The 23,169-nt window shown below is 45.9% G+C and overlaps 15 protein-coding genes and 3 non-coding genes across 18 annotated transcripts; 8 read left to right on the top strand and 10 right to left on the bottom strand.

Moving 5' to 3' along the window:
- Nucleotides 1-214: 214 nt before the first annotated feature.
- CANTADRAFT_51536 (pheromone-regulated protein) lies at nt 215-2,272 on the top strand (the record flags this gene model as incomplete). The annotated part of the gene is made up of 1 exon (XM_020209954.1): nt 215-2,272. The coding sequence occupies one exon, from the start codon at nt 215-217 to the stop codon at nt 2,270-2,272; it is 2,058 nt and encodes a 685-aa protein (XP_020064593.1).
- Nucleotides 2,273-2,526: 254 nt separating this feature from the next.
- CANTADRAFT_22205 (uncharacterized protein) lies at nt 2,527-2,988 on the top strand (the record flags this gene model as incomplete). The annotated part of the gene is made up of 1 exon (XM_020206796.1): nt 2,527-2,988. The coding sequence occupies one exon, from the start codon at nt 2,527-2,529 to the stop codon at nt 2,986-2,988; it is 462 nt and encodes a 153-aa protein (XP_020064592.1).
- Nucleotides 2,989-3,080: 92 nt separating this feature from the next.
- Nucleotides 3,081-3,411, bottom strand: CANTADRAFT_259773 (uncharacterized protein). Its single transcript, XM_020207605.1, has one exon. It carries the CDS (start codon nt 3,354-3,356, stop codon nt 3,174-3,176), a length of 183 nt encoding a protein of 60 aa, XP_020064591.1. The 5' UTR covers nt 3,357-3,411; the 3' UTR covers nt 3,081-3,173.
- Nucleotides 3,412-3,585: 174 nt separating this feature from the next.
- Nucleotides 3,586-4,314, bottom strand: CDC34 (SCF E2 ubiquitin-protein ligase catalytic subunit; the record flags this gene model as incomplete). Its single annotated transcript, XM_020210922.1, has 1 exon — nt 3,586-4,314. One exon carries the CDS (start codon nt 4,312-4,314, stop codon nt 3,586-3,588), a length of 729 nt encoding a protein of 242 aa, XP_020064590.1.
- A 193-nt stretch (nt 4,315-4,507) lies between these two features.
- Nucleotides 4,508-5,428, bottom strand: CANTADRAFT_259743 (uncharacterized protein). The gene has a single exon (XM_020207603.1). It carries the CDS (start codon nt 5,166-5,168, stop codon nt 4,701-4,703), a length of 468 nt encoding a protein of 155 aa, XP_020064589.1. The 5' UTR covers nt 5,169-5,428; the 3' UTR covers nt 4,508-4,700.
- On the bottom strand, nt 5,082-5,152 carry CANTADRAFT_t136. Its single transcript has one exon. It is a non-coding gene; the product is annotated as a tRNA-Gly (tRNA).
- A 1,654-nt stretch (nt 5,429-7,082) lies between the features above and the next one.
- Nucleotides 7,083-7,424, bottom strand: CANTADRAFT_26380 (uncharacterized protein). The gene has a single exon (XM_020207745.1). The coding sequence runs from the start codon at nt 7,343-7,345 to the stop codon at nt 7,160-7,162; it is 186 nt and encodes a 61-aa protein (XP_020064588.1). The 5' UTR covers nt 7,346-7,424; the 3' UTR covers nt 7,083-7,159.
- A 550-nt stretch (nt 7,425-7,974) lies between these two features.
- Nucleotides 7,975-8,297, top strand: CANTADRAFT_259727 (uncharacterized protein). Its single transcript, XM_020207601.1, has one exon. It carries the CDS (start codon nt 8,025-8,027, stop codon nt 8,250-8,252), a length of 228 nt encoding a protein of 75 aa, XP_020064587.1. The 5' UTR covers nt 7,975-8,024; the 3' UTR covers nt 8,253-8,297.
- Nucleotides 8,298-8,786: 489 nt separating this feature from the next.
- CANTADRAFT_t135 lies at nt 8,787-8,857 on the bottom strand. Its single transcript has one exon. It is a non-coding gene; the product is annotated as a tRNA-Gly (tRNA).
- An 8-nt stretch (nt 8,858-8,865) lies between these two features.
- Nucleotides 8,866-8,937, bottom strand: CANTADRAFT_t134. The gene has a single exon. It is a non-coding gene; the product is annotated as a tRNA-Asp (tRNA).
- Nucleotides 8,938-9,907: 970 nt separating this feature from the next.
- Nucleotides 9,908-10,837, top strand: CANTADRAFT_51339 (uncharacterized protein; the record flags this gene model as incomplete). Its single annotated transcript, XM_020209928.1, has 1 exon — nt 9,908-10,837. The coding sequence occupies one exon, from the start codon at nt 9,908-9,910 to the stop codon at nt 10,835-10,837; it is 930 nt and encodes a 309-aa protein (XP_020064586.1).
- Nucleotides 10,838-11,065: 228 nt separating this feature from the next.
- Nucleotides 11,066-12,487, bottom strand: NUC2 (Nuc2p; the record flags this gene model as incomplete). The annotated part of the gene is made up of 1 exon (XM_020206795.1): nt 11,066-12,487. The coding sequence occupies one exon, from the start codon at nt 12,485-12,487 to the stop codon at nt 11,066-11,068; it is 1,422 nt and encodes a 473-aa protein (XP_020064585.1).
- Nucleotides 12,488-13,062: 575 nt separating this feature from the next.
- Nucleotides 13,063-13,650, top strand: CANTADRAFT_51884 (uncharacterized protein; the record flags this gene model as incomplete). Its single annotated transcript, XM_020210002.1, has 1 exon — nt 13,063-13,650. The coding sequence occupies one exon, from the start codon at nt 13,063-13,065 to the stop codon at nt 13,648-13,650; it is 588 nt and encodes a 195-aa protein (XP_020064584.1).
- Nucleotides 13,651-14,690: 1,040 nt separating this feature from the next.
- Nucleotides 14,691-15,365, bottom strand: PRX1 (thioredoxin peroxidase; the record flags this gene model as incomplete). Its single annotated transcript, XM_020211710.1, has 1 exon — nt 14,691-15,365. The coding sequence occupies one exon, from the start codon at nt 15,363-15,365 to the stop codon at nt 14,691-14,693; it is 675 nt and encodes a 224-aa protein (XP_020064583.1).
- Nucleotides 15,366-15,455: 90 nt separating this feature from the next.
- Nucleotides 15,456-15,819, top strand: CANTADRAFT_259658 (uncharacterized protein). Its single transcript, XM_020207597.1, has one exon. The coding sequence runs from the start codon at nt 15,546-15,548 to the stop codon at nt 15,786-15,788; it is 243 nt and encodes an 80-aa protein (XP_020064582.1). The 5' UTR covers nt 15,456-15,545; the 3' UTR covers nt 15,789-15,819.
- Nucleotides 15,820-15,849: 30 nt separating this feature from the next.
- On the bottom strand, nt 15,850-17,884 carry CANTADRAFT_51943 (palmitoyltransferase; the record flags this gene model as incomplete). The annotated part of the gene is made up of 2 exons (XM_020210013.1): nt 15,850-17,046; nt 17,846-17,884. 2 exons carry the CDS (start codon nt 17,882-17,884, stop codon nt 15,850-15,852), a joined length of 1,236 nt encoding a protein of 411 aa, XP_020064581.1.
- Nucleotides 17,885-18,081: 197 nt separating this feature from the next.
- On the top strand, nt 18,082-19,491 carry PRE10 (proteasome core particle subunit alpha 7). The gene has a single exon (XM_020207744.1). It carries the CDS (start codon nt 18,378-18,380, stop codon nt 19,056-19,058), a length of 681 nt encoding a protein of 226 aa, XP_020064580.1. The 5' UTR covers nt 18,082-18,377; the 3' UTR covers nt 19,059-19,491.
- Nucleotides 19,492-20,521: 1,030 nt separating this feature from the next.
- Nucleotides 20,522-22,774, top strand: CANTADRAFT_29905 (uncharacterized protein; the record flags this gene model as incomplete). Its single annotated transcript, XM_020208320.1, has 2 exons — nt 20,522-21,782; nt 21,834-22,774. Coding segments are annotated over 2 exons (2,202 nt in total), but the record flags the coding sequence as incomplete, so codon positions are not given.
- Between the last annotated feature and the right edge of the window lie 395 nt (nt 22,775-23,169).

Raw genomic sequence — 23,169 nt, 5'->3', positions numbered from 1 at the left:
CCGCAAGATGTCGTTGGCAGAACATGCCTACACCGGAGGATATGCTCCTCAGACCGTGTCTGCATCCGACGGCTTCTTGGGAAGCGTGATGAACATGACAAGCAACCAGGGAAGCTTGAGTGGAGGTGGCTTGGTGCCTGGTGCCTCCCACTACTCCCGAGAGAGAGAACCAGACGAAGAGGAGAGGATTGGTGAGCTCCCAGGTGCCATCGAAATGCAGCCTTTGGGGTTCGAACAGTTGAGTGAAGAGGCCAAGAACTTGATTTCGTCTCATGTGCCAGGAGTTGCTCGGGATACTCATGAAGGCAGCTCGTCCAGAGTCTACAACGAAGACAACGGATCCACTGCCAATTTGATCAACCCCGATGACTACAATAGCGAGCCCAACACCCCTACAAAAGAAGGGTTTTATGCTCCCAACCCCGAAATGTTCTTGAGAGGAGAGAACAACCCCGATTTTGATCAACAGGACGACTTCCTCCTCGACGAGGACACGGAGGACGGCTATATAGCTCCTCCCAAGCAAGTTCACGCTGGTGTGTTGTCGTCGTTATTGAGATTGTATCAGAACCCTCATGATGCAAAATCGGCTGCCAGTCTTACCTCCAGAAGCACCGATGCAACCACTTTGGCAGAGGAGAGCAACTTTCTCGAGAGTGCCGATACTACTAGACATTCCACAATGGACTTCAGCAAGTGGAAGAACGAGTTAAAGAAGGCCCCCAAGAAATTGACCAACAAGTTCCCTGGCCACAAGAAGGGCGCAGCTATCACCTCGGACCCAGATGACGAAGGTTCCTTTGACGAGAAGGATGCAGAGGGTGCACATTTGCCCTCGTTCCAAAATGCCAAACCCAAGGCTCCAAAGAAAGTCAACGTGAACAAGGTCAACTTGAAAAAACTCAAGAACCACAAGAACAACAAAAAGGCAGACAGACTCCGAATCACAGTGCATATTGCTGACATCCTTCAGAGACAGCGGTTTATCATGAGAATGTGCAGAGCCTTGATGTTATTCGGTGCCCCCACCCATAGATTGGAAGAGTATATGATCATGACCAGTAGAGTGTTGGAAATCGATGGGCAGTTCATCTATTTCCCAGGGTGTATGATCGTGTCTTTTGGTGACGCAGCCACCAGAACCTCCGAAGTCCATTTGGTAAGATGTGCCCAGGGTGTCAACTTGTCCAAATTATCTGATACCCACCGAATCTACAAGGGCGTTATCCACGATTTGCTCGGTGTGGAAGAAGCAGCGTTAAAATTGGAAGAATTGTTAAGAAAGAAAAACATGTACCCCCCATGGTTGTGTGTTTTCCTTTACGGTTTGGGGTCTGCGATGGTGTGCCCATTTGCATTCGGTGGTGGATGGGTAGATCTTCCCATCGCTTTCGGGGTTGGGCTTTGTGTTGGATACTTGCAGTTCATTGTGTCGTCCATTTCCAACTTGTACTCATCTGTCTTTGAAGTCACTGCCTCGATTGTTGTTGCGTTCATTGCTCGTGCTATTGGGTCGATCCATCATGGTTCGATCTTCTGTTTCTCGGCAATTGCCCAGGGTTCGTTGGCATTAATTTTGCCTGGTTATATTATCTTAACTGGTTCCTTGGAGTTACAGTCCAGAAACTTGGTAGCAGGGTCCGTCAGAATGTTCTACGCCATCATTTACTCGTTGTTCTTGGGTTTTGGAATCACGTTGGGAGGTGCCCTTTACGGATGGGTTGACAAGAATAGTGTCTCGGCCAACAAATGTGGGGACGACCACAGCATGGACGACAAATGGAAGATCTTGTTCGTTCCTATGTTCTCCCTCAGTCTTGGGCTTATCAACCAGGCCCGTTGGCAGCAGCTCCCCGTGATGATTTTCATCTCTTGCGTGGGATACATTGGCAATTACTTTGCAGGAAAGCATTTCTCCACGGTCACCGAATTCACTGCCTGTATTGGTGCGTTCATCATTGGAGTGTTGGGAAACTTGTATTCGAGAATCTGGAAGGGGATGGCTGTGAGTGCCATGCTTCCTGCTATTTTCGTGCAAGTGCCCTCAGGTATTGCTTCGCAGAGTAGTTTGGTATCTGGTATCCAAGCTGCTGACCAAATCACCAAGAGTAACGATAGCTCAGCGGACGGAAACGCCACGGTTTCTTCGGGCTCCTTGAGTTTCGGTCAGACCATGGTCGAGGTTTCCATTGGTATTAGTGTGGGTCTCTTTGCGGCTGCATTGGTTGTGTACCCACTTGGTAAGAAAAGAACTGGTCTTTTCACTTTATAGAGAATTGGTTATACGGATATATTGTTCCAGAGTGCTATGTAGAAAAAGCTCCGTGTGAGCAGAAGAGAGTGGGAGTTTTGCGGGTTGCAACATACTCTTGAGTGCTACTGGAGTAGAATGGTGCCTTTCTATATTTGGTCGTGCGCTCACCGCAAACTTATCAGTACGAAAATGGTAGCTATCGTCCCACAACCCAAAATCACGGTTTTAACCCCAAAAGTCCGTCTTCTTGCCAACCCCAGTGCCTCCACGCCATGTTACAACTGAAGCAAATCTCGCGGCTTCTTACCCAAGCACTCACCCCCATCCCTTCGCACAACAGCCATACATTGTCCAGCACCACATTAGCGACGTCACCGCTTTCATTATCTCTACTTTCACCCAGTGGTATTCCTCTCACCACCGTACTCAACACAATATTGCTCACTGAGATTGGCTTGTCGCCAGATAACCTCAAAATTTACTCGTTGGTGGGTTTCAATCACATTCAAAACGACTCGTGGGGCTTACTAGAGGTCGAGAAAGGACTTAAATTGGTGATAAGGAGATTGGATATCGAGAACGGGGATCATAAGGACGATACTACTGCAAGTGAAGGAAACCATTTGTACGTGATTCTCTTTTATAATGAACAGTTTCCCGATGCCATAGCCAAGCTCAAGCTAGACAATGTCAGCGAGATCTTGAATGCGGGACTAAAAGGGTACAGAGGATAAGGTATCTAGGTATATAACTTCCTAATAGAATGTGCATTTGAGAAGCAGTGTACGGATAAATTAATTCTCGGAAGAATGAATTAACTTAGGTCTAGGCTTAAACAGGGGGAATATGGAAATATTAATCTTAAACAGATATCGAATAGTGGATATTCAATCCAATTAAAATAACTCCTTCCATTTGTTCAAGTCTTTGACCACCTATTGATTTTCTTCATGCTATTGGGCGTGGTATAATGGGCAGATGTATAATAGTTGTAAGATCTATTTAATGAAGAGCTCCTATAGCGACGACAGGAAAACATATGTGGAAAATTAGTTACAGAGAAATAATAGTTAGATGCCGAATAGACAGAGAAAAGACACATCTCGTATGAAGAAAAATGTCGAAAAGATATCGAAAAATATGTACCAATTCAATCCTACATTCCTTGTCTAATTAGTATTTATTAAACATATAAACTTAAAAACAACAGACCAGAAGAAAAGAAAGGAAAATTAGTTAAATAAAATGACGTGAATGTAAATGAAAATAACTAATGCAGAGAATAAAAAGAAGTTCGTTCGTTAGCCAATATGAGCAACCGTGGCACGCAGTCACTTGGCGATCATGTCAACATCGTCGTCTTCCTCTTCTTCTTCGTCATCGTCTTCATTGTGATCTTCCATGTCATCCATCAAACTTTCTTCGTCAAAGCTTTCTTCCTCCTCGCTGTCATACCAGAAGTCTTCGTCAACCGGTTCATGTTCCAACTCTTTGCCGGTGCCGTTGTTGGCACCGAATGCGTAAAGCTCCGACTCAGGCATGATGAAATCTTCGGGAATGTCTGCCTTTGAACGTTCGACTTCCTGAAGCACCTTCTTCTTGTAGGCCTCGGGGTTCTTTCTCAACTCGACGGATGCGTCGATGTTGGCAGGAGAGGACACGTTGGGGTCTTCCAAGAGCGATATGATGGATATGAGGACCGACTCCACTGTCTGGGCAGGGGTCCAGGTCTCGCTGTCGGGTTCGTCGGATGTGGGGTCGCCTCCCTGGTGAAGAATGGAAATGCAAAGTCTACCATCTCTATAAACGTTTGGATGATAGATGGCAGGGGTGAAACGGAAGGTTGGAGGGGCGAACGGGAAGTCGCCAGGGAACCGCATCTGGCCCTTGAAGTATCCTCCGTGGTAGACGGAGTCCTTGTTCAAGACCATGATGCCGATGTTCCAGAGGAAGATGTTGTCGTCGTCCAACTCGATGTGGAACGAAGGAATGCCCTTCTTGGGGTCTGTGAGGTCCTTGAACTGCCGTTGCAAGATGGCTGCTGCGGATTTGGAACTCATGGTGTGAAGCGGGGGTGGATGGAAGGTGGATGGGTGGTGGATGGGTATGATGTTGGTGGGTGGAAGCGCCTATTTGTACTGGACGGCTCCGATGATATTCAGCGTTTGTGGCAGGAGAGGGTGGAAGCGTTTGTAGCTTTCAAAACTGTTTCCTGGTATGGCTTGCGAAGCGCTTTGATGGAGATGCTCTATCGACTGGGCAGTCACTGGCTAGCTACGCTGGTCAGATGATGGCTGGTGATGCTTACTAACCGACTGGTGGTAAGTAAGTGGACTGGTGGCTGTGGTGGTAGCGGTGGTGGGCTACTGGCTGGGTGTGAACAAGTGTGGTCCGATGGCACGAGCAGGCGTGGTTTTGGCGATACTTGCAAGTATAAATGTTGTGGTTATTGTGGTGAGGGTGGTAAATTGTCCTGCTTGCGGGTTACTAATAACGTCTGCGTAGGAGTGATAACGTGATGCGAGAAGACCCAAAACGTGACTGGGAAGCAGAGTATGGTAGTACGGGTGCTGGAAGTGCCTGGTGGGTGACTAACAGGTAGAGAACAGATGGAGGTTTGCGGGAGGAGGTGTGTGGCAGGCCGACTCGTGGTTGTGTCGAGTCTTTGTGGAGCTGAGATTGAGTTTCTTTTTTTGGGTAGTTGAGGAATACAAAGAGATGAGGAGGCGGGGGAAACCTCGAGGGTGCGACGCCAATAGGAGAGCTCTGGCATGTCGATCATGCCAGACAGGCTGGCGAGATCAGCCCGAGCTGAGGCAAAAAGAAATGCGCAAACCCGGAATCGAACCGGGGGCCCAACGATGGCAACGTTGGATTTTACCACTAAACCATTTGCGCTCGTGTTGAAAATCATGGTGGGGGCAGTTTATACGCGAAGCTAGTTTTGGACAAAAAAGTGTCATTTTCGGTCTCTGGGCTCTGCCAGTGTGTATAAAGGTATCTGGTATGAAACTAGAACCTCGAGAGAATATATTAAGCCTTTTTTCAGAAAAAAGACGTGTTCCTTGACAGTATCGTCGAATGGATGAATGCGGCATCCCTCTCAAAAATCAATACAACGCTATAGATACGATAGCTTGTGTAGCAATTTCGAGATCGCCATATCCTTCCATGTACATGAAATTAAAATTTGCCATCCTACACCAATTATAGTCAACCACGCTTCTTCTACTACCACGGAGACGATGCAATGCGCTATTCTGGTGAATTATTGTAGAATAAGAGCCCTTTTATGATATTTTAAGTTCCTGTATTGCATTCACTATTGTGCTGAATTGAAATCGTAACTGAATGGCTGCGAAATAAATCTTTCTGTCAATGAATAATCAATGATTGTGAATATTCCATATGCATCCCAATGGATAGCTTTGTAGCTAGAAAACTAGTATGATCAATGTGCCCAATTTCCCTGGTCCCTGCAAAAACACGTAGAAAACTAGCAATAGAGTTACATACCGAACTGAAGTAGCTATCCGTAAAAATTCCAATGATCCAATATCAATTGCATAGTATGACCAATATTGAAATTGAAGATGTGCTGATAGCAATTTTTGATCTAAAAGAATACAACTTCATGGAAAACAATACATTAAGTTGAAATATGGCTATATTACTTGACATCTCATTCTTTTCCAAAGCCGCAGCAGTATTAACGAGAGGCATGTCCCATATTTAATGCCGCTAAACCGTCGGATACTATAGCAGTGGAACAAGTAACTTTCACATTTCCCAGAGCACAACAATTCTTCGAAATACTGAGGATTTCAGAAGTAGCACAGCTTACGAAGCTCAGCCACTCCCTTAAAGCATATTTTATAATATACATCCTTACTATCCACACATCACTTTTGTCAGGGGTACTTTTCAGCATTTTGATGATCAATACAACTTAGAATCAAAGTACTTATATACTTCTCGCTGAGCTCGGATACATCTTAGCACGGTGATGTAACAATAGTGTCCATATGGAATTGGTTATTTTTCATAACTCGCTAGTTTCAAACTATAATCAATGAACAGGTTAAAGCATGGCGACAAGAGTCTACTCAATACTGTCTGCGATGGCTGGTACTTCGCTAAGAATTTATATCCCGACCATTCTTATCTTGTAATTGAAACTCCTTTGCAGTTAATTAATATGCCGAAGAATCTCCCTTTGGGGATCGGAATAAGCAACTAGTTTGTTTATTGCAAACTACCAGCTTCTTCCTTTGCATACTTTGTAGATATCCACAATTTTCCTCCGCATCTCTCAAATAGTTAGTACCATGCAAAGTGTTGTCAAATAGCCTCCTAATTTTTCTCTTGAACACTAGTGTAATAAACAGAAACAAGTTATGTCTTTGGTATAAATCTAAGGTATAAATGACGTATCTTGGGAATACATAGTAGGGTAATTGGATCACTTCATTTTCCGATTCAGTTTAAGGGGCTCCTCCACTCCGTATATTCTTGAGAAACTCATACAACCTGGAATCAACTCTTCTCCTTGCGCAATCATGGATATCTTCTATATCTATTGCCGAGTGATCGTAGATAGTCGACAAAGATACAATAGCCCAGTCACTGGCATCTCTGATTTCAACATCATACGATTGCAACTTGTTTTTCGTGATATACCTGGCAGATAATTCACCAAGAACAGCTAGCTGACCTTCCACTTTTGATTTAATAATTACAATGAATCTTGATTTTTAACTGATCTTGAAAATACATGATTTGGTGTCCAAATATGTTAGTTCATCATAAGATAAGATCTCGTTGTTGACTGATGAGAATTTGACCATAATAAATGGGCAATACCTCTTCTTGAGTGACTCTTCCATCTACAGAAACCAATGTATATCAAGCGTGACATAACGAGAAAAGCATTATTGCAAGCTTCTTCCATAATTTGTCCCTTCTTTGCCGATATCCCACACCTACAGTAATGCTTATCTTTCTATCTGTATTTGCACTATTCTTTACAACACATGGGTAATTTCCGGAGCCCGAAATGACTCGGTTCTCCGAAGAATCGCCCTTCTTCATCGGGATGTGCTACTTTTTGTTAACGTCCTAATCTTAGAAGGCAGCCAGTTACTTCTGTGGCACAATTATTAGATATCCGGACTTATACTCTTCATCTCTGAAATAGGCAATACTACGGCACAGATAAGCCACTTCTAATAATGACATGTCAAATAGTCGATTATTTTTTCTGAATAGAAGTATAAGATAAAGAACAAAAGCAATGCGAATAATATTAGACTTATTATTGACGTATATTGGAAATACATAGCATAGTAAGGTAACCGTAAATGACAATGAAACACATTAATTGGCGCCCAAATATGAGGGTTCATCATTTCTTTGTCGCTACCAAACGTATAAAGCATTATTTTGCAAAGACTAATGTTTGGGTAGGCGTTGATCTCGTTGACTTGTCAGAGATCCATCGATTCTAGGCACTCATCGCCCATTTTCGGTGTTTTCATCTGCATCTTGCTGATAAATTCGATTTCGGAACAAAACCCTTATATATTCCAAACTTCAAAAGCGCATCCACATTAATCATAAACTCCTTACGGCTCGTATATTCTGCAATTGCACCTCAAGGAATGAGTATTTCCTTTTATTCCATGGCTTCAATGCAAAATCAATAATCTTGAAGAATGACTCTCCCACAGTAAATTTCTTGGAAGCTTCTCACCTAATTCATTACTATTTAATGGCGGCAATTTCTCAGCTGAGAATTCACATCCTCTTACTTCTATCTGAATTTGCATCGCTCATACTTGAAAACATCCGTACCCTGAGCATAAACTGTTTTGGCTCCCCGATGAATTGTCCTTGGACATCGGGGTGTGCATTCTTGAAAAGCAGCCAACTATTTCCGTGGCACTTACTAAATAGCCACACTTTTCCTCCTCATCTCAGGAATAGGAACACCTTGTAACAGATAATCTACTTCAAGTAAAAGACCTATGATTTTTTTCTCCACAGCCGATGAAAAGAGAGAGAATCATCAGCACAAGAAGTCCAGGTCTTACAGAATGTCTTGACTATTTTGAAGAGACCAGATTAAGGTCCTCGACCGTAGCTTCAACGTGAGAGGCTCGGCAAAGGATGCAATTATTAGTGAATTAAGTATTACTTCCATTCAACCTAGAGTCCCACGATGCTCTGGATGATTGTCCATTGGAATACAAGATTTGGAAGAGACAAAATGAAGTGAAGTGCACTAACATATTTTCACAGACAAAAGTATGAATAAATAATACATTAGGAGTCATTTGAGTGGTGCATTGTGTTTGGCTTAGCTGAAAATAATTTCCCAAACCTGTTGATCAGTAGTAAAGTTGTAATTAACTCCTAAGTGACAATGTCGGAACTAATCTAAAATGCAAACTGCTACTCAAAAGGTTAGCTCCAGAGAACCGTAGTATCATAGAAAGAAATTTTGCAACAGTGAACAAGATGCAAAAAGAAATGCGCAAACCCGGAATCGAACCGGGGGCCCAACGATGGCAACGTTGGATTTTACCACTAAACCATTTGCGCAANNGAAACTCCGCGACGGGGAATTGAACCCCGGTCTACCACGCGACAAGCGGTAATTCTAGCCACTAAACTATCACGGATGATTTCTTGAAGAGGTTTGATGTTGCTTTGTTGTAACAAATATTTTCAATGAATTTTTTTCTCTAAGTTTACGTACTTTACATCTCATATGAGACATATTGGAGAATCTTAACCCATTTTAATAGATTTAAAGTCTTTTATGGATAGCTTTGGCTAATAAATTGGTGACTTTTGGGTCATTTAGATAGTAAGCTAATATTTTTTCAGTACAAAAGATACTAAAAATAAGAAGCACTATTGATCAGAGCTCCATTAATATGTTTAGTCGCGTATTTGGAGTCTATTATTACTAGTATATCAATGTTGCATACTTGGTTTACTGATTTACGGTTTTGGAAGATAATCTGAGCTTGTGAGAGGTGTACAGCACTAAAAATCAGTAGCCACGACCAGAATCTACTATTGTGGGTATTCGGCTGCACTAAAAGTATAAAAGTTATTAGGTGCTTAATTGTTTTGGAATTATTATGCTAGAAAACTTCATTTTTGAAGACCATCTCTTCCAACTTGCCGCGCAGTTCGATATCATTGCCCAATGAGATTGGCCCAGCCTATCTTTAGGTTATCTATATTGTAGATTATAATATACTTACTACTATTCTTCGCTTCCCATTAGCAAGAAAGAATTTCCTAAAAGCTTACCGTTCTTGGCTGGTTACCCCTGTAAGGAAGGCGAATTGGGTGCAACTGTCTCCAAAAACAACAGTAGATGAACACCAGAATGAGCAGTGCAAATCCAAGCCGATATCCCTAAAACACCACCATTTTAACTCTATCCTTAATGTGATTATGAGTTAGCTTCTACTCCGATAAGGAGCACGCAACCACATCTACGCACGTGATCTCTTCTGAGCTGAGCCATAACCTTACTCCGACTTCGCAGTTGCTCAGTCGATGATCCAAGACCAGCTTGTCGCCTACTGATTCGCTCTATCCTAATCCTGATAAGCTGCTCTGCTTTTCTTCCAAATGCTCACTCGATCTTCCCGGCAGAATCCAAACTGCTTTTTAAGGCTAACCAGATGCTACGCAACGGCTGCTGATGAGTCTATCAATCACTACGAACGGCTTGGGATCGCTCCCAACGCGTCGATCAAGGAGATCAAGATGCAATTCAAGAAGCTCAGCAAAAAGTTCCACCCAGATTTGAACGCACACCTCTCGCCAGAAGAAAAGGAGGCAAACAGCAGTAAGTTTGTCAAGATCGTTCAAGCTTACGATATCCTTAAGGATGTGAAACGGAAGAAGCAGTATGACCACGAGCTCAGAGTAGCTGGAGGACTGCCAATGCAGTCGATGCACAACCAAAGAAGATCGCCAGCTTCAGAATGGCACAACAAGTACTACGGAGAGGCCAAGTACTATTCTAGATCGCGTTCGACCCATGATACATACACTGCGTCGGGTCTAAATACCAAGCGGCACCATGTACACTATGGAGAAGGGTACGACGGATCTGCTCAGTCCAAATTCTCTGGGGAGCACAAGAACTACGGTGATCGCTTTGACGTACCCCATTTTGATTACAACCAACACTTGCTCAGAAACTTGAAGTTCGAACAACGAATGATCACCAGAAATATTTCCGACGACCAACGGAATAAGATTTTGAGCCAGTTAAGCAAACTGGGTGAAAAGTTGAGTGAAGAATTGATCACCAAGCACTTGATGCGGCACGTACACAATCGAGACTCGGAGCCGTCCTCACATTCCAACCATTCCAAGGGCAGGGCAGAAACGTACCAGGCAACTTCATCCTTTTCAAATCCCAACGCTCAGTACATGTACAGAGGCCCCCAGCTGTACGAAGAAGAATCAGGCAGTGCCGTATTCAAAACATTCATGGTGCTAGGAGGCGCAGGTAGCTCCCTTTACTTACTCTACAGCATTTTTCACTAGAGTAAATGACTTATGTATAAAGATCAATATATTATAGAATGACAGAGTGGAGAACCACTTCGATCATCGTAAAGTGGGGTCAGTACGATGATATATGTAATGTAAAGGACTAACTCTTACCTATCAAGGCGAATTCGTTATGTAATCCGTTCAGCTTGTGAATGACTCACGGTATAGATGAATAATTTAAGGAATAATGCCAGAATGCATAGCATTCAGTAGATTCGTCTAACGATCAACTTCTCCGAACACCAAATCCATAGTACCAATAATGGCAACAGCATCAGCCAACAAGTTACCTCTAGAAATGTGGTCAAAAGCACCCAAATGTGGGAAACCAGGAGCTCTGATCTTACATCTGTATGGTCTCTCTGAACCGTCAGAAACAACGTAGACAGCCATTTCACCCTTTGGAGCCTCGATGGCAGTGTAGGTCTCACCAGCTGGAACAGCGAAACCCTTGGTGAACAACAAGAAATGATGGATCAAGGCTTCCATATCTTCCTTCATGGCAGCTCTTGGTGGAGGAGAGATCTTGTAGTCTTCAACCTTGACTGGACCTTCTGGCATATCGTTTATACATTGGAAAATGATTCTTAAGGATTGTCTGAATTCAGCCATTCTGATCAAGTAACGATCGTAACAATCACCGTTAATACCGACAGCTACATCGAAGTCGACCAAGTCGTAGGCATCGTATGGTTGTGATTTTCTGATGTCGAATGGTATACCGGAACCTCTCAACATAACACCAGAAAGGGAGTAGTTCAAGGCGTCTTCAGCAGAGACAACACCGACATCAACGGTTCTGTCCTTCCAGATTCTGTTATCGGTGACCAATTCTTCGGTTTCATCGATTCTATCACCAAATTGAGTGGCCCACATGTAGATATCATCCAACAATCCAACAGGCAAATCTTGGGAAACACCACCTGGTCTAACGTATGCCGCGTGCAATCTGGCACCGGAGACACGCTCGTAGAACTCCATCAACTTTTCACGCTCTTCGAAACCCCAAAGGAAAGGAGTCAAACCACCGACATCCATAATATGGGACAAAACAGACATACAATGGTTCAAAACTCTGGTGATTTCTCCGAACAAGGTTCTGATATACTTGGCTCTCAATGGAACTTCAACGTTGAGCAACTTTTCCACTGCCAATGCGAAGACCAATTCGTTGGTCATCATAGAAACATAGTCCAATCTGTCAAAGTATGGCAATGCTTGCATGTAGGTCTTGGATTCTATCAACTTTTCAGTACCTCTGTGCAACAAACCGACGTGAGGGTCAGCTCTGACGATTTCTTCTCCGTGTAATTCCAAAATCAATCTCAACACACCGTGGGCAGCTGGATGTTGTGGACCGAAGTTTATGGTGAAATGTCTGATTTTGGAGTTTTGCTTTTCAACTTTTTTGGGGTCATCGTCACGTCCAAAGGTCATGTCGACTTCGTCCATGACCTCCGAGAAGGTGGTCTTGCCGAAAGTGCCTGGCTCGCCCGAGAATCTTTGGGCTGGCTGCCCCATAGCATTATGGAATGGTTTGGGTTCGGAGGAAGGGGCAGAGGCATTCAATCTGGAGACAGCACTGAAGTGTCTGACTCTGCCAACTCTGCCTAAGTTCCTTAAGGTGCTAGCTCTTAACATTGTGATGGAGGTGTTGGAGTATGGGAGACAAATTTTTGAAAAACGATTTGAAAATGAGGATTGTTCATTGGATAGAGATCACGCGCGCGTGAGCACGTGACCAGCACTATTCGTTCTCTCCACTCAGTGCGACCAATGGGGCCAATTCCGCTCTGTGAGTGGGTGGATTGGCTGTTCGCCGAGTGGCTTGGGCGGGATGTGGTAAGGATGTTTGGAGCGAAGCCAAACGCCCAAACTCGGCCGGCTGTCACGTGGGCCTTACCGCTATCAGAAGGCTTCCGTCACGCCTGTCGATACATAATATAAGGGTGCAATGTACGAAGGGCACACTGGGTGGCAGAGTCTCACACGACCCCAGATCACGTGACTGCTCACGTGCAGCCGCGCGTCTTGGCCCCAGCTATATATTCTCAGCCATTCCCACTGCTGAAAAAAGTCTTTACCAGCCCAGCTTGCCCAACTCCAAACCTTCCGTTCTCCAACCAGTGCCTACGTGTGACAGCCACTGGGACGTGAAAATTAACCCTACTATCGTGCCTCGCGTGCCTTTGTAGCTCGCCCTCCTTCCTTCCACCATGAGTTTTGCATCTAAAAGAAAACGAGATGAAGGTGGTGCAGAGCACACTAAAAAGACTCGAAATGGCGAGCTTCCCACCCAGGAGTACACCACCTCGGACGAGTGGCCCATCTACGCCCACCCAGAGGGGGGTATAGTCAAAATCACCCCATGGGGCTCGCTCAGACAGTACACCAACGACAACGGCGACCATATCACCAAGTTTGAGGATGTGTCGTTCGAGGACATCTCGTTTGCCAAGCCTGGGGCAGCAGGCACCACCCCGCAGGACGACTACATGCCTTCGACGCCCCAGTCGTTGTACAATAGCCAGCAGTACCAGCAGACCAACCACCAAGCCAGCTACAACCAGTCACAGCCCACGCCAGTGCGGCCCACCATCAAGCTCAGTCCTAGCGACGAGGCCGAGATGTATGTTGTTGATGGATACCGGGGAATGGGGCCTGGTGCTGTCACCCCTCCCCAGCAACAGGGCCAGTTCGAGCAAGAACACGAAAACTACTTTGGCATGAACGATCACACCGAGACCGAAGAGTTTGATTATTCCGATCTTCATCAGGACGGAGATGCGGAGATGTCATTGTAGCTGTATTATACTGTAAAATAGATGTACTGGTAAGAATAAATGTATTAGTGAAGAGATGTAGGGAATTTGGGTGCAGAGATGGGGGTCATCTGCGGTATTCTAGTTTAGGTGCTACTGTAGAACTATGGGTGAGCTTAGCAAATAAAATGGAATTTTGGTCTAGGTAATAGTCTGGAATACTGGGCGAGTCAGATGTACCTTCACAAATACTGGGAGAACGCTGGAACGGACAAGGAGCAGCGGTGAGTGAAGCAACCTGCACGTGAGCACCCAACTCTGTTGGGGCGGCCAGTGAAACATCCTGTACTGTTCCGCCAGGAAGGGTTGGTCCCAGTTGGGACCGCGCTTACGTAAGCCATCTCCGTTTCGGGGCATCTATTACCTGCGCCGCCTCTGCGTTATCAATGACGAAATAACGCGCGTAATTTGTGGTTTAGCCAAGCTCGTCAGATGAAACGCACCACCAGTTCTCCGCTTAGGGGGCTGGCCATTCGCCTCATGGGATATTGCTTCGCGTCATCCGGATGGTTAGAATTTCCCGCGTCATACGTGTGGTGTTTCCATGCCCCGCAGTGCCTATTTGAGCCTGTTTTTCTTCGCTGGGGTATTTTTCAGAATTAACACCGGTTATCGTACATGTGAAGCTGGTAGCGAATAGATAAGTATCAAGACGGGAGTCAATAGCAGCCAGTCCACGTTAGATAGTTAATGGCAAGCTGTGACTCAATGGAACTGTTCGTCCATGGAAACTGTAATTCAATGGGAACTGTAAGTCGATGATAACTAGTAATTGCAAGCTGCAAGTCAATAACAACTAGCAATGGTAAGCTGTAAGTCAATGTCACCCGGTCAATTCATACAATGTCAGTCAATTGCAAGCACTATATCAATGACACCTAGTAATGGCAGCTGCTCGTGCACGTATGTGTACACCATCTGTCATTGATCAACGAATCGCTCAATGAATGTACCAATAACGTAGCCTTTCCGACCTACAATCTCTCAATTGGAATACATTACTAACTAAACAAGGATCAACCTTACTTCTGCTCAGAGAGTTCCAATGGGGTCAAACGCAAGTATGGCTTGATGATTCTGAACTTAGGGAACAAAGTCTTGGCCTCTTCGTTGGACACTGATGGGTGCACAATCACATCATCTCCTGGAACCCAGTTGATTGGGGTGGTGACTCTGTGCTTGTCACCAGTTTGCAAGGAGTCAACGACTCTCAAGACTTCAGCAGTGTTTCTACCAGTAGAAGCAGGGTAGGACAAGATCAATCTGATCTTCTTCTTGGGGTCGATGATGAACACGGATCTGATGGTGAGCTGCACACCCTTGTCGTCGACGTTGGTGGCATCTTGGTAGTCGATCATGTCGTACAAGTGAGCAACCTTTCTTTCTGGGTCAGCAATGATGGGGAAGGTCAACTTGGAGCCAGTCACCTCATCAATGTCCTTGATCCAGGCCTTGTGGGAGTCGGTGTTGTTAGCAGACAAACCAATCAACTTGACACCTCTCTTGGCGAATTCAGGCTCCAACTTGGCGAAGGCACCCAATTCGGTGGTGCAGACAGGGGTGAAGTCGTCTGGGTGGGAGAAGATCACAGCCCAGCTGTTACCAACGAACTCGTGGAAGGAGATTGGGCCGTTGGAGGTATCGGCTTGGAAGTCTGGGGCGGTGGAGCCCAATCTTAAGGTGGTGTGTTCAGGCATTGAGCTAGTGAATTGGTTGAGGAATTGGCTAGCTAGGGCTCAGTACAGGCATTTATATAGTACGGGGTTCAAGGGTAAATTATCAGGATCACCGTATATCACGTGATATGTTGTGGGTATTGGCAGGATCGCCACGTGTAATGACGGGCAGGCCACAACAATAAGGGTCGCCGTACTCGAATGGGTATACGATCAGGCGACATGGCGGGGTGCATAATGGGGCGTTCATCTGGTGGTAATGTTGGAGTTCACGGTGGATTCGAGACAGGCATATTTGGTTCCCACAAAATTACCATTGCAGCCGAGACAGCTCATTGGCAACAATGGTATGGGTTTCAATGGCTCCACCGCCCAAGCAATGCCATGCCGCCGGCATTTCATGATTGTCGCTGGATTCTCGCTTCGATCCTAGGATTCTCTTGATCCCCGCGAGATTGTCGCTATTTTCCTCGGAGTCGATCGTCGCTATTTTTCGCAGTTTCTCCTAATCGCTATCCATCCGATTGTCAGAGGCCACAAGAAGCACCTCATTCTCCGGGTCCTCCGCCTCGAGATCGACGCCATAGTCGTCCAACCGCTCGCCCACGTCGTTGACCCATTTCTTGCGCTCCATGGTCGAGCGTGGATCGAGCCGTTTCTTCAACAACGAAATGTTTCTGTAGTCCGAGAGCTCGATATCGTCGGTACAAGTGTCGCGAACAAACGCGGTTTGCTCCTGGTGGCCACCATCTGGAGGCCACGGTAAGTTGAGCTGGTCGTCCTCAAGATACTTCGTTTTGGCGGGATGGTATCCGCTGGAGCTGGGCTCGCTCCACGGCATGAGCCAGGCCCAGGGGTAGCCCAAGATGGCAGTGAGGTTGTTCCACATCCCCAAGTCATAGGGAAAAACGAGGTCGTCAGGTGTGAAGTTGGGAGGCACCACCAGCTCGTCGACTGGAGCCGTGCCTGCTTCGTGGGCAATAGCCTCACGCTCGTCCATTTGCAGGAGCACTGCCAGGTGGTTCCATGACGTCAACTGGGGCATTTTGCGGCCATGGAGCGTGAGGTAGTTGCGATTGATCTGCGACCACATCCGCTCGGTATGGAACTGGTGCTCGATACGTTCCCACTCCCACACCTCGATCTGCGACATGCCTCTGCCCACCCAGTTGATGAGGCACCGGATGGCCAACACGAGGATGGTCAAGAACACGAATACGTCCACGGGAAGGAGAAACACCACTGCCACCAACTCGCGCTTGTCCACGAGGTACGACGGGAGTGCACGGTCGTGGTAGTACTGGAGTGCCACCAGGGCCAACTGCACCATGGCGAAGCCAGTGGTCCACAACACCCAGGCCAAAAACCGCAAGAAATGGCCCATGTTGCGGTGTCCCACGCAGTTGTAGGTCCAGGGACAGTGGTGGTCCATTTGCAACACGCACACGTTACAGGTCTTGCAGTGGTGGGCACGTTCAGGCTTGTAGTTCTGGCACTTCTTGCACCAGCGACGCCATTCGCCATGCTTGGGCTCGAAGTTGTGGGGAGGCAGCCCAGGGGGGATTATGATGGCGAGCGCATACGACACCCACACCATGGTGAGCGAGAACTGGAACCATGCCTGGGTGGAGGGTTCCAAGCGGGAGGAGAACACGAAGTAGTGGGAGCCGTAGCCGAGAATTGCGATCAATACGCAGGGGATCTGGGGTTAGTTTGGTGTCACGAAGTGGCCCAGTCGAGGGGAGACTTAGAGACGTGAAGGGGAAGAAGCGAAGGAGGAACGTGAAGGCGGAGACACGTAGTTCTGACAAACCTGAGAAGCCGTGAAGACTTGCACTGGAAAGACCCACAGCTGGGACGGTCCATTCTGAGCCTCTGTATTCTATCAGCTGGAGGGCCGGCAATACCTGAGTAGAAAGACTTGACAGGAACTGACGAGTCAACAGGCAAGACCAACAAGAAGCCCACGATCAGAACTGAAAGGTAAGACCTTCGAACTGAGAAAGCAGACGAAAAGCCTGACGAGTCGGCCTCTAGCTGGAACAACCTCGCAGCTGGACAGACGACAGAAGCCCAAGCGAGACCTCCCCGCCTGACGGACCGATCTGATAGACCAGCTGGAAAGACGACAGAAACCCAAGAAAGACCCCATAGCTGCTTCAGAATGCCAGGCTGGAAAGGTGACAGCAAGACTTCCCAGTCGTCTCCGGAGAAGTCCATGCACAGCCTCTGGAACTCGCAGCTGGAAAGTCTAACAAAAAGATGCCTGAGCTTACTAGACAGACCTCCAACCCTTACTAGACCTCTAGCTGTAAACCAGACCTCTTAGTTGGAAAGTAGACCTCTAGCTGCCCTTATTAGACCTCCAGTGGCCTGGATCAATAGTCTATCTTTTGACTTCACTCAGCCTTCTCTCTTACCTTAACTCTCTCTGATTTCACTCTATTCTCTCTGCCTCTGCCTCGCCTCCAATTCTGCCTCTGAATATCATCCATACGTACCACAACCCCAAGGATCGGCCATTTCAACTGCACAGCCATGCTGGATCTATAACGCGGTCGTCTCTTCTACTCCAAATCACCTTAGACTATAGGTCACGTGCGCCTCCCACCACCGTCGTTTTTCGCCTTTGACAATCACCGGTGGCAACCGCCAACTCTCTACACATTACATCAATACGCAATGGTACGTTAACACCCGTGTGATGCCATCGCAGTGGCCAATGGCGCCTCCAGAGCACATTGTACTAACAATAGACTTCAATCGGGACTGGATATGACTTGTCCAACAGTGTTTTCTCGCCAGGTATGTATCGGTAGAGAAGGAACCAGCGACTCGAGAGCGTTGCAAGAGCAGATCGACAGCATTGGTGATTGATCAACCACCCTATAGACACAATTTTGGCCATGTTTAGGAGCTCTACTATTACCATCAGCATATCTGCTCCAGATGTTTCTTGCAGGGTCACTGACAAACGCTTCATAGGCTCAGTACTAACAAGCAGACGGAAGAAACTTCCAAGTGGAATACGCCATGAAGGCAGTCGAAAACGGAGGCACATCCATCGGAATCAAATGCAAAGACGGCGTGGTGTTGGCGGTCGAAAAGATCATAAATTCCAAGTTGTTGGTTCCTGGCAGAAACAAGCGTATACAGACCATCGATAGACACATTGGGGTTGTGTACTCGGGTCTTTTGCCCGACGGACGCCATTTCGTGAATAGAGGACGTGACGAGGCCCAGTCCTTCAAGTCCATATACAAGACCCCGGTGTCTGTGCCCCACTTGATGGACAGATTGGGCATCTACGTGCAAAACTACACTTGTTACAACTCTGTTAGACCATTCGGGGTAGTCTCTATTGTCGGGGGTGTCGACGACAACGGCCCCCACTTGTACATGATTGAGCCCAGTGGAACATGCTGGGGATACTCCGGTGCTGCCACTGGTAAGGGCCGTCAAACCGCCAAGTCTGAATTAGAAAAGTTGAACTACGAAGAGTTGACGGTCAGAGAAGCCGTCAAGGTTGCGGCCAAGATCATCCACCAAGCCCACGAAGACAACAAAGATAAGGACTACGAGTTGGAAATCTCGTGGGTCTCTAAGGAAGAAACTGGTGGCTTGCATCAGTTTGTTCCTGAGGAGTTGTTGGAAGAGGCCAGAAAGCTCGCTGAGGACGACGAGGGCGAGGAAGACGAAGAGATGGAATCATAAGCCATAGATTTTAATCAATAAAAAATACGAAACTCACCACGGAACAACGGTCCAAGAAAAAGCCATGTAGTGTAGCTAGCCAAGAAGAGGCGCATCTACAATAACTGGAAAATGGAGCTACTTTCGATTGGCTAGCTGACAGTTCCGTTGAACGTCTTTTTGCGACTACAGAGTATGCCTAGAAGCAGCTCATGTAATGCAACAATACTCCACCTTTAGAGGTAGACCATATATACGACATACCTGAACACCGATAGTTTGTACTGTGGTAATATCAATAAGACACATCTACTTGATGTAAATCCTATACAGTAATTCCTCCCATATCAAAATCTTATCTATGTATTGTAGTCGTAGCTATTCATTCACTAATACGTACTTCCTGTTCTGTTTGAAACTATTCAGTCTAAGCTTAGCAGCCCTATCTAGTAGTTCTTCCTCTAACAGTCAGTAACATCCCTACCTATTAGTAGTAGTAACCTGTCAATAGTAATCTTTTCAGCAATAGGTTATAGACACTACCTGACCTATGTAGTATATAATATAACTCCTAGCTGTCGTAATACTACTTGACACATTAAGCGGGCTAATCTTACCTGTCCAATTTCTTAAATTTATTCAGTCCTAGTCAGTAACTTACTGTCAGCGAATACTACTAATCCAGTAATACAATAACGCACTCTGTCTGTTCGATTAATCCGTTCCTATTGAGTAATATTCCTATTAGCGTGTTTTTCCGTACTAGTCCTCCTCCTAGTCAGTGATATTCTCAGTCTTATCCCACCTATCACTAATAATACTCTCAGTCTTATCCCACCTGTCACTAATAATACTCTCAGTCTAATCGTACATATTTACTAATATTACTTATTGTAAATACTATACTCCCTATTGACCTACTCATTGTCAGTACTACTCCTTCTTATTCACTAATATTACACATTGTAAGTATTACTCCTTCCTACTCATTAATACTTCCCAGTAATACTTCTCCTAATCTTCGTAGTACTACTCCCTACCTCACTTTATCCCATGCTCGCTTCGCAGTTACGCGAGATCCAAACCCAAACAAATGAAACCAGCTGGAAACCATCCCGTAACCGAACTCCACATTTGGCCTCCCACAACCTTGCCTTCCACATCCACGTCTCACCATGGTCAGCATGACCCACGCTGACGACAGCGAAACCCTCAATGTCTCCGACAATGGCAGCGAGTTGTATGGGCTACGCGACAACACCTCTAGTCTCAACAGTGAGGATTCAGCCTCCAGTCCGTTCATCACCGACCCCAACATCCACACCAAGACTGAAGACGCCAGTCGCCTCGAGCTCCTGAAGGTGTTGGAGCCAGCGCTGCACGACAGCGAATCAGAGCAGTTTCAGGACGCCTCCGACGTCATGGCCCCCAACACCAGCCACGAGATGTCACAGGCATCACACGCCAATCCCAACGTCACCTTGGAGGAAATGGACGCAAGCATAGCCAGCTTACGCGAGTCCTTGGCCAACATGCGTGCTGGCGAAGACAGTAGAAAGGAGCCGGATTTCCACAACTCTACCATTGATACCACCCGTTACAACGACACCCAGGCCCAGTTGGACCAGGACATCAGCTTTGAGAAGCCCATGACATTCACCTCCTCCAGACCCAAAACCTCGTGGAGAAAGTTCAGGTCCTCATACACCCCTCAGGAGCAATCGCTCTCATTCAACCCATCACACGCAGCCAAAGCCAGTATCACCCTGCGAAACTCGTTCCAGCCACAGGACGCCTCTACTGCGTCCAAGGTGGACGACCTCAACAAACAAATAACGGGGTACCGTATCCAAATCAAGTTCTTCAAACAATTCTTGCAGAACTTGATAGACAAGAGCCGATCGGGTTCCAACAAGGAAAACGACTTTTTGGATTTGGACGAGTTGACCCGCTTCCAGCAGAGCTTCAATGGCCTTTCGCCATTCAAGACTGAAGAGACCACCAAACTAGAAACAGACTACAATACGTTGTTGAGTAATTACGACGAGATCTTCAAATTAAACGAGGATTTGTACGAGAACTTGGAAGCATTCCAGTCACAATTACAAGCGAAGGAAACCCAGGTCCATCAATTGAACGAATACATAGAGGCATGCACCCAAATAGTCAACCTGATCCTTGGAGTCTTGATTCAAAATCCAAATACTGATGCTCGTACCAAAGAAGCGTTGGCCAGATGCATGGATACCGACAACTCTAGCAGGCCCCTTGAAATAAAGCTACAAGTTATAAGTTTTGAATTCGGTCAGCTATTGAATAATTCGCCGGTAAAGTCAGTACCGATCCCACTTAATACGGGAAATCAAGAGGAAACTCAAAATCACATAGCTATAATCAAAGAGTTGATAACGTCAATTGACCATTTGGAGGAGAAATTTTCTGCTCAAAGAGCAGAGACTGCCAGACTAGAGAAGGATTTAAAGGATGAAGTGGAAGAAGCACAGAAAGTCAAGAAGAGCTATAAATTGATAAGCGAAAAGTTTCAAACCTTATGCCTGACACTTGAAAAGAGCGATACATATAAGTATTCCGAAGAACTAGAAAAAGTTCAAGCAGAGAACGCTAAGCTCAATGCTATTAACAATGCCGTGGACGCCAAGTTTGACGAATATCAAAGGATAGTTGACAAACTTCAGCTTGAGGTAAACGAATTCAAAGAATTTTCCAAAAATACGGCCCGTAATGGTAGCATTACAGAAATTCTGGGTGTTAATTCAACAAGGTATACTATGGAAGACCAAGATCTTCAAGGCGAATTACTTGAGTCTCATAAAGCATTGAGTGAGTTGCATGAAGAGCTCAATGATATAAGTGAAAAGTATCGCAAGCTTCAAGAGGAATCCTCGAACACAATTTCCTCCTTGACTGACCAGTTACACCAAGGGCAACAGGAAATAATGCATTGGAAAGCAGAAGAAAGAGTGACAGAAAAGTCCAAGAAGGATCTTGATATTGCAGTGGAGAAGCAAAGAATATACAAGTCAGAAAACATACGGCTTGCCTACAAAGTGGAGTCACTTACCAACGACAAACAGTCCTTGCAATCAACTATACGAAGCTTGACCGACAAGGTGACTGCATTAACAGTAGGGGAGACGAATGAACACTCTGATGCTCATAAGAGATTGAATGTTCTAGAGTACCAGTGCAAGGAGCTTTTGGCTGTGGATGTGCATGAGTTCCACAAGCTCTTGAAGTCGTTCAATAAAATAGCGGATGATTCTTCGGTTAAAGATCCATCAAGAAAGTTGGAAACGTTATCCAAGAAACTAGTCAAAATGGATGAGACGTCACTTGATAGTTCCGACCTCAATTATATGAGAGAGCTCCACAGGTCCATATTTGACTACTTCGCAAGAGCTGTGGAGATGATTGTCAATGACCATGTCAAGCTACTTTTGAAAGAGTCAGAGGGTAGTCTACAGAACAAGGAGTATATCGATAAACTCCACCGGCGTATTGACGAGCTCAACAACCTTAACGATTCTTTCAACAGACTGGGGGTGGAAGACCTGACCGAGGTAGCGGAATCAGACTCTCCCAGAACAAAGCTACGGATGGATGAGTTGTGGAACCGTTGGAAGTCAGAAAGAGAAGCTAGGGTTTACGAGAGCAAACAGGCCAACAGGAGGCTCAAGGAGCTAGAAATGGAGAACTCCCGGCTTCGAGCAGAGCTCGTGAAGGGAAATAGCTAGCGAACATAGACGAGTTACTCTTAGCTGCATATTAAGGAGCTACATGGAGCTTGTGGAAGCCAGCAAGGACAGTCTGATTTTAGTACTCAGCTGCTACCAATAAGCCAGTTGTAAATGCAACAAAAACTATGTTGTACATGCCAGGAGAATTCACAAGAATTATGTCCACCCAGATCAGTGCCATAGAAACTAAATTGCGACGAGAAGATAGTGTATAAAAGTGTAGAACCTAGAGGTGGCAGTTCCACCACGCGGTACCGAAACTGTTCGCAAGTCGCGTGAACCGCCCCAGAATTCTCGCCAGACTCCGCCAGACTTTTCCGAATTTCTCACTGCGACTCTCGCTAGATCGCATCACCAAATCACTCAGTCGCGTA

The sequence above is a fragment of the Suhomyces tanzawaensis genome, assembly GCF_001661415.1.
Source record: "Suhomyces tanzawaensis NRRL Y-17324 unplaced genomic scaffold CANTAscaffold_4, whole genome shotgun sequence".
NCBI lineage: Eukaryota > Fungi > Ascomycota > Pichiomycetes > Serinales > Debaryomycetaceae > Suhomyces > Suhomyces tanzawaensis.
This window is presented reverse-complemented; position numbering and strand designations above follow the sequence as displayed.

Bases quoted from the DNA above. Each gene is read 5' to 3' on its own strand.
- CANTADRAFT_259743 (XM_020207603.1), bottom strand. From the start codon at position 5,168: ATGATTTTCAACACGAGCGCAAATGGTTTAGTGGTAAAATCCAACGTT.
- CANTADRAFT_259773 (XM_020207605.1), bottom strand. From the start codon at position 3,356: ATGTGTCTTTTCTCTGTCTATTCGGCATCTAACTATTATTTCTCTGTA.
- CANTADRAFT_259658 (XM_020207597.1), top strand. From the start codon at position 15,546: ATGGGTATACGATCAGGCGACATGGCGGGGTGCATAATGGGGCGTTCA.
- CANTADRAFT_259727 (XM_020207601.1), top strand. From the start codon at position 8,025: ATGGCGGCAATTTCTCAGCTGAGAATTCACATCCTCTTACTTCTATCT.
- PRE10 (XM_020207744.1), top strand. From the start codon at position 18,378: ATGAAGGCAGTCGAAAACGGAGGCACATCCATCGGAATCAAATGCAAA.
- CANTADRAFT_26380 (XM_020207745.1), bottom strand. From the start codon at position 7,345: ATGAAGAAGGGCGATTCTTCGGAGAACCGAGTCATTTCGGGCTCCGGA.